A 16,207-nucleotide genomic window follows, 5' to 3' on the forward strand; every position below is an offset into this window, starting at 1 on the left:
TCTGCAGTGTGGCGCCCGGCTGCCCGCACCGCAGGGCCAGCGAAGGCAGGGGACATCTCAGGGGGGCTGAGTGTTCCTTGGGGCAGCTACCGAAAGGTCAGCCAAAGGGGCCAATGACCACCCGGTTTATGGCCGCAAGCCAATGTACTTCCCAACCGCGGCACACCCACAGTGGCGTGAACTCTGTCTGGAGAGGAGGACTAAGAAGTCAGGAATGAACCATCAGCGTTAGGAGGTGCCCCAGGACAACCTTTCTTGCTTTCTCAACCATCAAAGCTGCTGCTGCAACAGCCCTAGCGCAGGAGTTCGTGCCTTGAATGACCAGGTCGAGTTCTGTTGAGTAATATGCTATGGCTTGCAGGCGCTTCTGGCCCAACTGGCTATTCCTTTCTGTTCATATAAATATAAAAGCCTTCTTGTGGTCTGGCAGGGCTAAGGAGGGAGCTTCCACGACTGCTTGCTTTACATCTTTAAATGCCTTTTGGGTTTCCGGAGTCAGGAAATCCTTTTGATTTCAGTGCTGTCCTCTGTATAAATGACATCATTAATTTTGCTCTTGGTGTCTATTTTTCCTGTTAATGGTCATTTGGAAGCCCAGGTTTTAATATGGTAGCCTTGCCCGTAAGCCTGTGGTGGATTATACGTATTCATTCCACAACTCGCCCATCGCCACAGTCCAAACCACAGCAGCAGAGGAAAAAAGCCCCACTGTTGGATATGCACTAAAAGCCCATCCTCTGCCAGAAACACTCTCCTGGGAACCTGTCCCGGTGAAGTCTCATCGGTACAGGGACGGGCATCTATGTTACTTTTGAAATTTCACTGAGGAAGGGAAGGATACCAGCCTTCCACCAAGACGGGTTTGTCACTAGTCTGAAAGGAGATCCCTGGCTATGCCTGGAGAGCAAACCTATTCACAAGCTCACACGCTCTCCAGGGGCTGGGCACTGGAAATGCCAATAGAGCTCTTAGGGCCGTACAGATGAAAAGGGGAGTCTTACGCCTGGAACCTTCCATAGATTTGTTCCTATGCCTAAAGGCAATTGGTTTTCCTCCACAGACAGGCTGGGCAGTCTCACCTCGGTGCCCGGCAGGATCACGCAGCAGATCTTCCTGGAAACTCTGGTGAGGCACATGGAATATAGGGAGTGCAATGATAGGACATGGGGCAACGGTTTCAAACAGAAAGAGGGTCGATTTAGATTGGATATCAGGAAGAAATTCTTTACTGTAAGGGTGGTGAGGCACTGGAAGAGGTTGCCCAGGGAAGCTGTCGATGCCCCGTCCCTGGAAGTGTTCAAGGCTGGGTGAGACTTTGGGCAGCCTGGTCTAGTGGGACGTGTCCCTGCCCATGGCAGGGGGGTTGGAACTAGATGATCTTTAGGGTCCCTTCCAACTCGAACCATTCTGTGATTCTGTGATTCTGTGATTCTGTGATCAGCGACAGCCAACATGGCTTCACTAAGGGCACACGGTGCCTGACAAATTTGGTGGCCTTCTACAACGGGGTTACAGTGTTGGTGGATAAGGGAAGAGCAGCTGACATCATCTGACTGGACTCGGGCAAGGTATCTGACACTGTCCCACATGACATCCTTGTCTCTAAATTGGAGAGACATGGCTTTGACAGATGGACCACTCGGTGGCTAAGGAATTGGACGGATGGCTGCACTCAGAGAGATTTGGCCAACAGCTTGATGACCAAGTGGTGAGCAGTGATGAATGGTGTTCTATTTAACATCTTTGTTGGTGACATGGATGTTGGGATTGAATTCACCCTCAGCAAGTTTGCCGACGACACCAAGCTGTGTGGCACGGTCGACACGCTGGAGCCATCCAGAGGGACCCGGACAGGCTGGAGAAGTTCAATTGGGCCAAGTTCAAGGCCCTACACATGGGCTGAGGCAATCCCAAGCAAAAATACAGACTGGGAGGAGAATGGTTTGAGAGCAGCCCTGAGGAGAAGGACTTGGGGGTGTTGGTGGGTGAGAAGCTCAACGTGAGCTGGCAATGTGCACTTGCAGCCCAGAAAGCCAACCATATCCTCGGCTGCATCAAAAGAAGCATGGCCAGCAGGTCGAGTGACATGATTCTGTCCCTCTACTCTGCCCTCGTGAGAACCCACCTGAAGTACTGCCTCCAGCTCTGGGGCCCCAAACATGCAAAGGACATGGAACTGTTGGAGTGAGTGCAGAGGAGACCACAAAAATGACCAGAGGGCTCAAGCCCCTCTGCTGTGAGGACAGGCTGAGAGACTTGGCGTTGTTCACACTGGAGAAGAGAAGACTCTGGGGAGACCTTATAGCGGCCTTCCAGTACTACCTAAAGGGGGCCTACAGAAAAGGTGGAGAGGGACTCTTGGTCAGGGAGTGGAGCAACAGGACGAGGGGAACAGTTTTAAACTGAAAGAGGGTAGATTTAGAAAAGATATTAAGAAGACATTCTTTTTGCCGAGGGCGGTGTGCCGCTGGCACAGGCTGCCCAGAGAACTTGTGGATGCCCCATCCCTGGAATTGTTCAAGGCCAGGCTGGACAGGGCTTTGAGCAGCCTGGTCTAGTGGGAGGTGTCCCTGCCCATAGCAGGGAGGTTGGGACTAGATGATCTTTAAAGTCCCTTCTGACTCTACCCATTCTATGACTCTATGATTTGCCAGCAATGTTTCAAGTCACACAATACCCAGTTGAGTTACAAAATGTCACTAAACTTAACGACAGCAGCCTCTTTGCAGGTTTCTAACTCAAAAGCAAAACCCAGAAAGCCTGGTCCTTCCATGTGGCTGGCATCTTCCCATGGCTCTTCCTCAAGGCAGGAGAAATGACCCTGAATTTGGAAGTCCATGGAAATTTAGAAGTACGCATAGTCCTCTGGCAGTCATTACTTATGGGCTAGAAGTCAGAAACGAGTCGGACTGCACCAGAAGTGGCACTGCCCCACCTGCAGGAGACATATTGGACCAGAAATGATGGTTTCAAGATAGAAAACACAATACAATCCACCAAAACAGCAAAAAAACCCCAAACAGATAAAACATTGTACACAAAACAAAGACCCCCATCTAAACCTTAAAATGGTAAACAAGCTGAAAAAGAGGACTCTCCACAAAAAAAGACCATGCGGAACACAAGATAACATAAAAATAACATAACCCCAGGAAGCCAGGGCCAACACACCCGGATCCTGTACATAACAGTAAAACCTGGGTTAAACACTCCCGGGGAGAAAGGTTGAGGCCCTCGGAGACTTTGAACTGGCCAGCCATGGCCACCGGGCTTCAGCTCATCATTTCTTTGTCAGATGTCAGATGACCCTGTCCTCCCTGTGAGACCCCTCAGGGCAGCTGTACCCAGCTCCAGGGGGTGGATACGGCCTCGGCGTTATGGTGAGGTGCTTGCTGGCAGCAAGATCTCTCACGGAGGCACTGGGAAACCCTGGACCCTGACACCCTGCGCATGTACCTCGTCCCACGATCTGATCTAGGAACATCTCCTTCTGCCCATCCCCGCCACGGGGTGCAGAAAGCAGCGCCATTGGCCCTGGCCTGGTCCTGAGCCATGCCTCAACAGATGACTCTTTAACCAGCAGGCTTGAAAAGAGGGAAAATTGCCCAGAATTAAGCTGTGCTCTAGTTTTTGCAGGCAGTGGGATTTTTTGAGCTGCCTGGCGGTGCCGCTCCGGAGGAGCGCTCAAGACCCAGGGCGGCTGCCTGTACCTGCGAGCAGGCGGTGCAGTGTGCGCAGCGGGAGCCAGCGGTGGTTTGTGTGGCTGTTGGACGGCTTTGGGCTCTAAATGTGCCCAACCTAGTACGCCTGGGTCCTTTCTCCTTACAGGTTGTATTTAGAGCTTAAATGGTATTATTTTAAAAAGCAAAACCAAGAAGCAAACAAACGCAAAACCAACAAGCAAACAGACAAAAAACCAGCTGGCCGATTCCCCCCCCCGCCCCGAGCTGGGCTTTTTCCCCACAGTCCCGGCCACTCTGCAGGGCGACGTTCATCACCAATATTAGGCAGCAGGACTGAGCCCAGGGAAGGGCTTTTGCAGGCAGCGCATTCCTTGAGGCGCCTGGTAATGCCGCTGCTGGGGGGTGCTCAAGAAATGGAGTCAGTTGCCCGTAGTTGCTATTTGTGGTCCCTCCTCATCGCTCTCTGCCTGGCTCCCTGCCCCCATGTTATAGTTGAATTTAAAATAAATCGAGTCCAACTTAGATTCAATAAATATTTATTGAGGTAGGAAGGCAAAAGCAGCGCTGGGCGGCCGGGGAGTCGCAGCTCCACCAAAGGCTCGCAAATTCAAGCAAGCTGAGCAGCTCTTTTTATCTTCACGGAGGTCGGTTTCGACATCTTCGGTACGCCCCTCTGTAGCTTCTTGCTTGAGGTAGTTTAGATAAAATGTTGGTCACAGAATCAGCTTAAAACAATACATTCTGATAACATTGTGGTTAAGCTTTTTGTCAAACAGGAGTTCCCATGTTGGTGTAGCAAGATAACATTGTGGACATGTCTCTTCTGGTTAAACAGGGAGTTCTCAAGACTGCCACAATGGGTTCGTTCCTCTTGCTTAACTTGTTCGATCAGCAAATCACCTTTAGTTACTTATTACACCCATCTTTTAATTCCTCCCGCCCTGTCTCTAGCCCATCACTATTTTTTCCTTTCTCTGTCTTTCTCTGGCCGGCTCCCTGATCTTATGTTTTTCATCCCTCCCTCCCTGCCATGCAGCCTGGTTTTCTCTTTGCTATTTTTGTCTTTCTCTACATCTCTCTCCCCCACTCCCTGCCCTTCTCTCTTTTCTATCGCTCTGTCCACCTGCCTGGCCTCATCTTCCTTGCTGTCCTGCAGCCCGTCCCCTTTCCTGCCTGTCTGCCTGGGCCTTCCCTCCTCCCTCTGGGCCTCCATCCCACTCCCCGTCCCCTTTTGCTCTTCCCCCACCTCAGCCCTGGAGGCCGTCGCTCTTCTGTCCTTCTCCGCCTCCTCGTCCTGACCCTGGCCCCTGCCCTCCATCTCTTTCCCGCTCTCCCCCTGCCCCTCATCAGCATTTCTCCTCCCTCCGCTCCCTGCCCAGCTCCCCCCTGCTCTCCCCGTTGTCCCTCTGGCCCTTCCCGCCCCTCTCTGCTGCTCTCTCCCTCTCTGCCCTCCTCCTCCTCCCGGCTCCACCGGGGCCTTGGGCCGGGGCAGCCCCGGGGAGGCGGCTCTGGTTCCTGCGGGGGTCAGAGGGCAGGAAGGGGCGCCCCGGGGCACGCTGGGAGCTGTAGTCCCGGCACAGGGCTCCCGGCGGCCATGTTGTGTCAGGGGCTGTAGCCTCTGCTCCCGGCGCGGCCCGGTCGTGTAATTGCTGTGATTTTCGCTCTCTAGAGACCACACATGCTCTTATTTTTTTGACCACCAGTCTTAAATAACATACAGAAAACCTACAGTAAGCCCATCATGAAACAGCTAAAACTTCTGAGTCGTAAACCGTAGCCCAACCCTTTAGCACCACAAGTGCTGCTCACCTGTCCTTTCTGAAGGGGTGGATTACTGGCCTTAATGGTTTATGTCCCTTCAGTACTGACCCTTCAGCCGATGTCTGCTGAAATTTACAGAGACAGGCTTGGTATGGCTGGGTAACTATAGAATGAAATAATTACCTTGGCGTCGTTCTTCCTTCTTAGAGACCTGATATATAGAAGGTTCCTGCGTCAGCTGAAAAGGCAATGGATATTTTGGAATCTTTTTCAGAGAATCAAATGGCCTAAAGACAATCATAAATGAGCCGAAAAAGGCTAACGTGAAGGCTGTGTATTAACTGTATTTTTGTTAATGGAGCTCTCTACCCATTAGAGCGCAAACCATCTCATGATGCCTGCAATATCAAGTCACAGTGTCAAGGAAAAGTGGTTGGAACAGCATGCATGCATACATTTACGTCTCATAATCCCATCTTTAACAACCACCTAAACTCAAACTAACACAGTCAGGTAACTGAGGCATGACCATTAGAGGGAATGGATGACCTTTCCACAGTGAAAGTCAGCTCTCCAGTGAGGGCATCTCTGCTTTTCTCCAGGCATCCTTCCCCTTTATTTTACCTACAGCAAATTCTCTAATGACAAACTTGCTTGCAGACGGTTGCAGCTCTCCAGGGGTAAACCAGCCTGATGCACTGAAGACAAACTCTCTGAGAAGAGATGGCTAAAAAATACCAGGACGTCTGGGAGGAACGCTTTGTCTGGGCTGGCCAGAGCGGTCTAGCTGGGGTTCAGCTCTCAGGGCTGGGCACATGGCAGCAGTGGACATCGTCCCTTGTTACCCTTTACATTGCTTTTAACCCAAGGTAAACTGTTTTAAACCACTGCAGAAAAAGACTTGGCAGCAATGAGGACAGCACCGCCCTCATCTTCGCCTGGCCCACTGGCTCCTGCGTTGCCACTTTTGGGTGAGCGGTGGTGCCGTGTGCCGTTGGCGGGCAGGAGAGGTTCCCCAGCATGGCCATGCCGTGCTGGGAATGGCCTCTGCCCTGCCTGCAGAGCCTGGGCAGGGAGCAGGCAGCACGCCGGCAGGGAGGGAGGGAGGCAGGGAGGTTTTGGGGTACCATCAAGCTCCAGACAGTTTCTTTTCTTGCTACTAAAACTCTGTAAGATTGGTTGTTAAGCTCTGCCATGGCAACTTAACGCAAGGCTACCTTGCCTTACCCTGTGGTAACTTTTAGTCATAAAGGAACACACCATGATGCATTACGGCATCCACAGACACCACTGTCAGGGTAGGTGTGCAAGTGGACTTCCAAAGTTCAGAATTTCTAAAATAACCGTGCCACCCATACAAAAGGCATTTAGAGATGGAAAATCAAGCGCCCGCAAAAAGCGGGGATGAATTGGTGTTCTAGAGGAAAAAGATTCATCAAGTTGAAACAACTGAGGACAATAAAGCTTATTAATTGATCACAGATATTGAGCCACTTCCCCGACAGCTGCTGGAAAAGCAGCATGGCGAGCTGTAGGCAATCCAGGAGACTGCCAGAACCGAGTGCCTTGAAGATAACTTCTTGAGCCAGGTAACAGACAGCCCCACCAGAGGAGCGGCCATACTGGACCTGAAGGGCACCAACGCAAATGAGCTAATGGGTGACATCAAGATTGGAGGCAGCCTGGGCTGCGGTGGTCAGGCGCTGGTGGAGTGCACAGTCCCGAGGGGTCTGGGCATGTGGGGAAGAGTAAAGTCAGGACCCTGAATTTCAGGAAAGCAAAATTCCAGCTCTTCAAAGAGCTGGTCAATAAGACCTTCTGGGACACTGATGAAAATCTAGTTCCTGTGAAACTGATAGAAATGGCACTTGCAGATTTGCATGAGGGACGTGTAAGTACAGGGAACATGGACTACAAATTCATACCACTGCGCACGTATGAGTTCAAAATTTTTAAGCAAAGTCTTAACTGTCAGTAACGCTGAGTTTATTTAGAGAAAAAAAATCCCTTCTGTCCACACTTCCACCCTTCCTTGCCCAGCAAGACTACAACGTGCTGCCTCCTGTTCTGCAGGCCATGAGCAACCCATTTCAGAACGGCCTCGAACACGGCCTCTTCTTTCACAGGGAGCTCATCCTTCTCCAGCAGGCGTTCCAGGTCATTGAAGGAGAGCGCCACAAACTCTGTGGACACCCTGCTCACCTCCTCAAAGTGATGCAGGATGAACTCATGGGCTGCTTCTCGCAGGTCAGGACAGTAGTAGTAGCCTGTGAATCTCCAGATGCCGACACAATTTTCCAAGCACAGCTGGGATTTTAAGAACTCGCAGCACAGCCTGACGATGTCCAGGACATTGAACTGGTCTGCTGCGATGAGCAAACTTTCAACGTTGTCATCCGTGACCCGCACTGTCCCGGTGTAGGCATATTCCATAAGGAGCCTCATCATTTCAGAGGAAGTGCCGGGGATCTTATAGGCCTTCCTCTCGGCATTGCTCCAGTTGCTGGAGAACAAAGCCCTGAAAAAAACAAAGCAGCGCTGGGGAAGAAAGCGGCCTTGCTGTGTGACACCCTGACCCCATTATCCCCTGTGCCTCCTTCCCCGGCCACCAATTTGGGCACTAGCAGTAGCCATGCTGGGAGGCCGGGGAGTTTTATGAAGGAATCTTTTACTAGCCGGTTGTTTTAATAAGGAGCCACAGGGCAAGTGGGCACCTTGCTTCAACAAGAACACCAGAGAGTAACGGTGTGTGGGGAAGGCAAACCAGGCCAGCCAGGCTGGCCACGCTCCCAGCCCTGCACCATATCTGGGGCTTCACCAGACACCACTTCCAGCGCTGCTGTTCGATCCCAGCTTGTGGATGAATGTTGGTGTCCGAGGAGGTACCAGGACTAGGGGGAACTGCTGGAGGAAAGTTTGAGGGCCGAGGGAAGCGCTGGAGATACACGAAGGCACAGTGTGGCACAGAGCAGGAAATACTGTTTGGCCCCATCCCCTCCTCCTTCAAGCACTCACCTGAAGTACGGACTGCAGCTGGAGAGGATCATCTTGTAAGCAATGAATTCAATGCCGTCCACGCTGATGATCCCATCGCCCAGCTTCCCTTCTGGGCAAAGCCCATGGAAGGCGGGGCAAGCCACTGCACTCATCTTCCTCTCCCTGGGTGAGGAGGAGTATGCGGTGCAAGCCAAGCTATCGCCCACCTCGAAGCCTGGGGCAGTGGGAGATGCTTCTCTCTGGGGTGCTCACAGCACTTGGTCCTTGCCCTCCCTCCAACATCATAGTAGAACCCCTGCCTGTCCGGTGGATCTGGAACGTGCCCCATAATGACATCACAGACGTGGGGGGGACCGGGACCGGCCGTGAGCCCCTCCACAGCCCCTCTGTGGGGCCGAGGTCTGGGTCCCCACGGTCCATGTTGCCGTGGGGCAGAGCCGTAGGGTCCCTGGGCTCTGTGGACTTCCACACAGGAGAGGAAATAAAAGATGTACACAGCTCTAGGCACCGTCTCTAAAAGACTCCAAGCTTTTAAAAGAAAGCAAAGAGGGGGAAAGAGGCATTTGGGAAACTGGAAAATAGACAGAGAAAGCAAGCTTTCAAAACAAGTAGCAGCGTATATTGCTCACTGTAAGGCATTATTGCCATGAGCATCTACCGTAGCTAGAAAAGAAAAATGCTTGCCAGCCTCACCTTGGAAGCTTGGTACCTGAAAAACACTTGTGTTTAACAGCAGCTCTCTCAAGAGCTAGCGGTTTGAAGCAGCAACGCTACCAGGTTCAAGGCCCACATCTCCTCAGTGCACATGCTTATGTCAGTTTTGCAAAGCCAGCCAGAAAGCTGAATGGACCCTGAAAATACCAACCGCCTCCTTCCACTAATGCCAGTAAAAATGCCACGAATACAGCAGGATTGGAAGTTTTGTTATAAATACATGAACTGCAACAGAATCCTAATCGTCTGCCCATGTAGTATATGCATTTTCAACCCCATACAACAAGAAAAAATGCAACTCCACTGGCAGTCTCTAGAAAAGACACAATTCTAGCAGATAGGACCACATATGAAGACATGTACAGGTCTATGCAACTTGGTGGGGTTCCCATGGGTATTTGGGGTTCCCTGGGGGGATATTGAGGGTTTTTTGGGTCCTGTGGGTGGGACTTAGGAGGCTCTTGGGGGCCATTAGATGGTTCAAGGGAGGCTTTGGAGGGCATTGGGTGCCCTTGGTGGAGTTTGGGAGGGGTTCCAATCCTCGTGTTTCCAATTTTCCCCAACAGGGTAAAATTCAACTTCTTTTTGGACGAGACAGGCCAGCATATGTGTTAAAATGGTGCAGGTTTCTTTTGATGTAACCAGGAACAGTGGCGCGTACAATGATTTGAAAAGAAATGTTGCAGTAGAAAATCAGCAAGGGCGGCAATCTGGTAAATGATCAAGAAATGAAAAATTGCACGTTCATCCCTTGCCTTGGAGCTGCAAGGGTTGCTTTCCCATTTGAAGCTCTGAAGTGTCACTAATACTACATATATTAAGAACGCTGGTACATGGGGAAGGTGGATTGCTTTCGCACACCAGTTCTTTTCTCATTTACAAACGTGTCACAATCGGCAGCAGGTCTCCTTTCAGAAAGGATTCAGAGATGTTCATATTCAGATACATCCAAGGCTCATTTATTGCTTTAAACTTTCAGTAAACCAAGTCACTGCTGGGTGCCCGGAGTCGGATCCCTTTTGGTGCAGAAGAGCAGGAGAGGGAAATGGCCGCTGGCGAAGGCAGGGGGCCGCAGGGCCAACCTCCTCTTTGAGGGTGCAGACGTCTCCTCTTTTCCATCGGTCACGTTGATTTCTCTGCAGGCAGCAGCTCCTTTTCTGAGCAAACATTTTTGGCAACCAAATTTCTGCTGTCCAGACACAAGTGGGATGGAGGATGCCCTTCTAAGCAGCTGAAGCAAGGAAGCGCAGGGAAATGTCACTCCAGTGTTAAAGGTGATCTTTTCTCGTTAGACACAGCAAAATCCTTTGAGTGGCCATTTCCAGGTTTGACGAGGAGGAACGTGGGCCAAATGCTGAGGCTCTGGTGCGTGCCAGTGGGACAGAGGGGATGCCCGCGGCGTGATGGAGGAGGAAGGGGGAGCCCTCTCCCCCTCGGGAGGGCACAATTTTGCTCACAGGCTGGTGTGGCTGAAGCCTGGCCGGCAGCTCAGCACCACACAGCCGCTCCCTCGCTCCTGCGCAGTGGGGTGCAGGGGGAGCATCGGAAGGGGGAAAGGGAGAAAAGTGGTGGCTTAGAAACAAGGAGAGCGGAAAAGAAAGCCCAAGGAAAACAAGGGATGCAAAAGAAAGCCATTGCCGACCAGCAAGCCAGCGATGCCCAGCCAGGCCCCGAGCAAGGGCAGACCCCGCCAACCTTCGCTCCCCACCCCCACCCAGTTTCATTGCTGAGCACGCTGTGGTAGGGTGTGGGATATGCCTTTGGGCGGTTGGCCTCAGATGTCCCCGCTCTGTCCCCTCCCAGCCTCTTGGGCACCCCCAGCACACTCGCTGGCTTGCAGTCTGAGGAGCAGAACAGCCCTCGGTGCCGCGCAAGCACTGCAAGAACTAGCGCATCCCGGGGCCCTCCGGGCTCTTTTCAGCACAGCTGCAAAACAGAGCCCCGCACGAGCTGCTGGGAAGAATTCTCATCGTTAAGCTCATGAGACGCTCACGGGTCAGGACGTGTTTGGCACCCTTTTACAACCCTCCTGGCCTTCACTCGCCTGTGCCAGCGCTTGAGGCTACTCTAGGTTCTGCCAGTCCCCCTGGGCCATGAGGGTCCCAGCCAGACCAGCCTCCAGACGTGCCAGGCCCCACACACCCGGGGAAAAGGCCCGAGCAGAGAAGAGCTTCCCCTGGGGCGAGAGGATCTGCTGGGCTCAGCGGGCAGAGGAGGAGCTCAGGCAACACTTCAGCAAAGTGCAGATGCCCAAGTCCCTGCCGGGCCCTGCTGGGCTGCACCCTCATGTGCCCGGGGAGCCGGCAGATGGGCTGGGGAGGCCACTCCAACAGGGAGCTGTGCCTCAGGACTGCACGCAAGCAACCACCAGCCCCGGGCTGGGGCGCAGCAGAGCCAGCTCTCTGCTCAGGGAGAGCCTCTTGCCCGCACTGCCTGCTGGGGCCAGCAGGAGCAGTGACTGGCCTGTTTCCCCTGGGCAGGGCTGGCAGCTGCGGGAAGGCCTGGGCAGGTCAGGTGACCCAAACTGACCAATGGGGTGTTCCCTCCCAGCTCCCACGCTCTGTGGAAAAGGCGAGGCATCAATGGCTTGGGGCTGCATCAATGGCTTGGGGCTGCATCAATGGCTTGGGGCTGCGTCTATGGCCCCTGGCTGAGGAGGACCCTGCCAGTTTTTCTACCTTTTTTCCTTATGCACCAAATGTAAATGAAGTGGCTAGCAGGGTACGACAATATGAAGGCAGTCCCTCTTGTCCCCTTCCTGTTGCAGGTGTGGAAAAAATGACTGAGAAAATCGAGGAAACGACCAAGACAACAGCCAAGCAAAACGAGGTAACAGCTAAGAAAAATTACAAACTGTTTTTTTAACTGTCCAGGCTGGAGAAAGAATCCCACTCTTCCTCTGAACCGTCCCACTCTCGGCCATTCAGAAATAACACCCTCCCACGAAACCCATTCAAGAGAAACAGGACCCGCTCTGGGATTTCCTGTGGCTTTGCCGCTGCGACTATGGAGAGCACAGGAGTAAATGGGGTAGAAAATCTACCCCGGTACCACAAGCACGAAAGCTTGAGTTGCAAGGCAAAGCAGAGCAAAGAGAGAATTCTTCCAGGAGGGTGGCTGCTCCACTACTCCTTGGTAAGCGGTTCTCCGGTCCGCATAGGAAGTCCTCTGCTAATAGTGCAGTGCGCAGTGTACCCTGTTGCCTTCGAATCATAAAGGGGCAAAATCTGTCACTATTTCTGGTGGGACAGGCGGGTCTCGAGAACTGACTGCACTGGAGGCTGAAGTGAGCCTAACAGGGAATAAAGGGGAGCCGCATCCCGTTGTGACTGGCCCTGTTGCTCCGTGCATCCTTGGCATAGGCTGCCTCAAGAGAGGGTATTTCAAAGACCTGAAAGGGTATTGGTGGGCTTTTGGTACAGCAGCTGGAGAGACTGAGGACAATACACAGCTGTCTGCCTTACCTGGCCTTTCCGCTGACCCTTCTGTGGTGGGACTGCTGAAGGTTAAAGAACAGCAGGTGCCAATTGCTACTGCCACAGATCATTGACGACAGTACTGCACCGACCGAGACTCCCTGATTCCCATCCAGAACCTGGTTCGTCAGATGGAGACCCAAGGAGTGCTCAGCAAGACTCGCTCACCCTTTAACAGCCCAATATGGCCAGTGTGGAAGTCTGATGGAGACGGGAGATTAACAGTAGATTACCATGGCCCAAAGGAAGCCACACCACCACTGACTGCTGCTGTGCCAGACCTGCTAGAAGTGCAACATCAACTGGAGTCAAAGGCAGCCAAATGGTATGCTCCAATTGACCCTGCTAATGCATTTTTCTCTCTTCCTTCAGCAGCAGGGTGCAGGCCACAGTTTGCTTTCGCCTGCAGAGGCATCCAGTATGGACTGCCCCAGGGGTGGAAAGACAGCCCTGCTATTTGCCATGGGCTGGTCCAGACTGCACTGGAGAAGGCTGGGCCTCCAGGACACATGCAATACATTGATGATATGATTGTGTGGGGTAATGCAGCAGAAGAAGGTTTCAAGAAAGGTCAGAAAATAACCAAGACCCTTCTGAAAGTGGGTTTTGCCATGAAACGAGGTAAGGTCAAGGGACCTGCAGGAGACATCCAGTTCTTGGGACTCAAGTGGCAAGATGCTCGTCGCCAGACCCCAATGGATGCGATTAACAAAAGAACAGCTATGTCGCCACCTCCTAACAAAAAGGAAACACAAGCTGTTGCAGGTGTTGTGTGTTTCTGTAGCATGCACATTCCAGGTTATAAGCAGATTGTGAAACCTCTCTATGAAGGGACTGGAAAGAAAAAGGATTTTAGGCGGGGTCCTGAGCCACGGCAGGCCTTTAAGCAAATTAAACAAGAGACTGTGCATGCAGCAGCTCTTAGAGCAGTCGGAACAGGACGGGACATTAAAAATGTGCTCTCCACTGCAGCCGGGGACAATGGACCTACCTGGAGCCTCTGGCAGAAGGCACCAGGGGAGACTCGAGGTCGACCCCTAGGATTCTGAGGTTGAGGATACAAAGGCTCCAAGGCCAACTATACTCCAGCTGAGAAAGAAATTCTGGCAGCATGTGAAGGAGTTGGAGCTGCTTCAGAGGTAATTGGTACCCGAGCACAGCTCCTCCTGGTGCCCCCATGGCCAGTGCTGGGCTGGATGTTCAAAGGCAAAGTTCCTTCTACTCATCATGCTCCCGATGCTACCTGGAGTAAGTGGGTTGCCTTAATCACGCAGTGAGCTGGAATAGGAAACCCAAATTGTCCAAGAATTGTAGAAGTGATGACAAACTGGCCTGAAGGCAAAGACTCTGGAATGCCACCAGAGGAGGTGGTGTCTCGTGCTGAGGAAGCCCCACCATATAACGAACTCTCTGATAAGGAGAAACAGGATGCTCTGTTCACTGATGGCTCTTGTTGTCCTATGGCTCCACCCCGTGATCAAGGGTCCCTCCCCACCTTTCCTGTAGGCCCCCTTTAGGGACTGGAAGGCAGCTCTAAGGTCTCCTGGTGCCTTCTCTTCTCCAGGCAGAACAACCCCGGCTCTCTCAGCCGGTCCTCACAGCAGAGGGGCTCCAGCCCTCTGAGCATCTTCATGGCCCTCCTCTGGACCCGTTCCAAGAGGTCCATGGCCTTCTTGTGCAGAGGACTCCAACAAACGTGTAAACACACGTTGTTCTCATCTGCGGCAGCGCTCAGGTTTCCACACCGTGCTCTCACAGCCAGAGTTTGTAGAGACAGGCCCAGGTCTGACTCTTGTTCTTCAGTTTGAGCATGACTGTTCCTCCTCCTCTTATCTCCTGTGTGTTTATACACTATAAAATAGTCAGCCAAATTTGGAGTGATATTACAACAAATATGTAAACACAATCCAGCTCTTTTCCCCTTTGAAGGTAGGTACAAGGTTTACTCTTCAGTCGGCAGAGGTGTAACGCCATCCCTCAGCTTGTAAAAGGCCCTTTGGCTCGTACCCTGACTACCCAAGCAGTTGTTTTATCCGAAACATTGTTTAACATACTCTTTTCTCTGGCCCATGATCCTGGTATTTTACTGACCTAAATTTCCCTGAAGCTGGTTACAATCAACCTTTTCTGGTGAAGACTAAGGAAAAATGTATTTGCCGCTACTGTTCCAACCGTTATTTCTTCTCTCTCGTTAGGCAATAGATATAAGCTTTTACTTCCTGGCCTTTACTTTTAAAATGCAAAACAATTATTAGGGGCTCCAACTAAAATTCATTTCGTGTCCTAGGTTTCTTGATTTTACCTCTAGCCATGCACGACATTATCCTGTGCCTTATGCCTTTGTCTTCTTCACACAGTTCTTTTTTTCAGAGCTGTGGATGATAACCGCCGAGTCTGTCACCCACTTTGGGGAGCTTTCTGTTTGGTCATTTCCACTTAGATTTTCCAACCACCTACGTCTCTGCCTGAGCTTTTCCAGCTGAAGAGTTGCCACATGTCGGTGTGTTCAAACCGCTCAGACCCGTTCCGCCTCACCTGAAGAGGGGAGATGAGGTATCTTAGTCCAAGGGTTTTCTGAAGACAGACCGTGGGATCTGTGATCATTTCCATGGAACGGACCACACTTAACCTCTAGCAGATGACCAAGCAGTATTGTTCCAGAAGGAACATACTAAATTTAGTCACTGAGTCAACATCTGTTTCTTATGTCTGAACAACAGTCCAAACTGATTTTGCTCTGTAAGCGTGCTTTCCTTCACTGTGGTTTCACCACCTGAACTCTCTGTAAGCGTGCTTTCCTTCACTGCGGTTTCACCACCTGAACTGTATTTCACCGCCTGGAGTCAGACGTGTTCCAGCATTTACCCTCACCCAGAGCGTCCTGTTCGCATACCTCCCTTCACACTACTGTCGGCACTGCCTAAGAACTTCAGAAATTCGGTCGGGAGACTTCTAAACACGCATGTAGTAAAAATTAACTACTCAGGCCGGAGCATAGCTGCATTCCAGGTGTTCTGCAGCTCAGAAAGCCTGGAAAAAAGTAATCATAAGAAACTCCACATGCAGAGTAAACTAAATTCACAGGAGACTGAAAAATCACCTGGAATGCTGCTACAGTGCTCTGAAAAGAGAGGAGAGTTTAACTGAGCTTGACAGGCTTCGGCTACAGCTTTTTCGGCACAAGGTGATATAACAATAGGGGATTCTGCCTGGTTTTATGGAGCTATTCCATAAAGAAACGTCCAAAATTTTACTTCCATGCAATTACTAAGTATTCTGAACCTTGATAATAAGGCATACTTCACACATTCCAACTCTTATAAGAATCCCATTTCACCGAGTCCTAAATTTTCAGTCTCTCATTAGGCCAAAGTATGTTCACAGGGACTGGTGAGAAAGAAGTCTTCGGTTTTCAGTGGCCTCATCATCACGAGCACAGACCATGCAAAGGGAGAGTCGGAGCTGCCTGAAATTCTCACACATCTGGAATTGGCTTTGGTGATACGAGTTCCCTGGAGCACACATAGGAAATGCCGGGTGAGCACGCTGAACAACTAGGATGGACCGGTGCTTTTT

The 16,207-nt window shown here is 51.6% G+C and overlaps 1 protein-coding gene across 1 annotated transcript; it reads right to left on the bottom strand.

The window, feature by feature from the left end:
- Nucleotides 1-208: 208 nt before the first annotated feature.
- On the bottom strand, nucleotides 209-10,103 carry LOC141743059 (kelch-like protein 10). Its single transcript, XM_074586789.1, has 6 exons — nucleotides 10,040-10,103; nucleotides 9,135-9,189; nucleotides 8,460-8,603; nucleotides 7,465-7,962; nucleotides 5,628-5,731; nucleotides 209-390 (listed from the first exon to the last, which is right to left on the bottom strand). Exons 1-6 carry the CDS (start codon nucleotides 10,101-10,103, stop codon nucleotides 209-211), a joined length of 1,047 nt encoding a protein of 348 aa, XP_074442890.1.
- Nucleotides 10,104-16,207: the final 6,104 nt, after the last annotated feature.

Source organism: Larus michahellis, chromosome 4 (assembly GCF_964199755.1).
Source record: "Larus michahellis chromosome 4, bLarMic1.1, whole genome shotgun sequence".
Lineage (NCBI taxonomy): Eukaryota > Metazoa > Chordata > Aves > Charadriiformes > Laridae > Larus > Larus michahellis.

Coding starts and splice junctions, on each gene's coding strand:
- LOC141743059 (XM_074586789.1), bottom strand. CDS start 10,103: ATGTATCTGAATATGAACATCTCTGAATCCTTTCTGAAAGGAGACCTG. Junction 8,604..9,134: donor TCAGGTACCAAGCTTCCAAG/GTGAGGCTGGCA, acceptor CTCCTCACCCAG/GGAGAGGAAGATGAGTGCAG. Junction 391..5,627: donor GAAGGAAGAACGACGCCAAG/GTAATTATTTCA, acceptor TTATATGAACAG/AAAGGAATAGCCAGTTGGGC.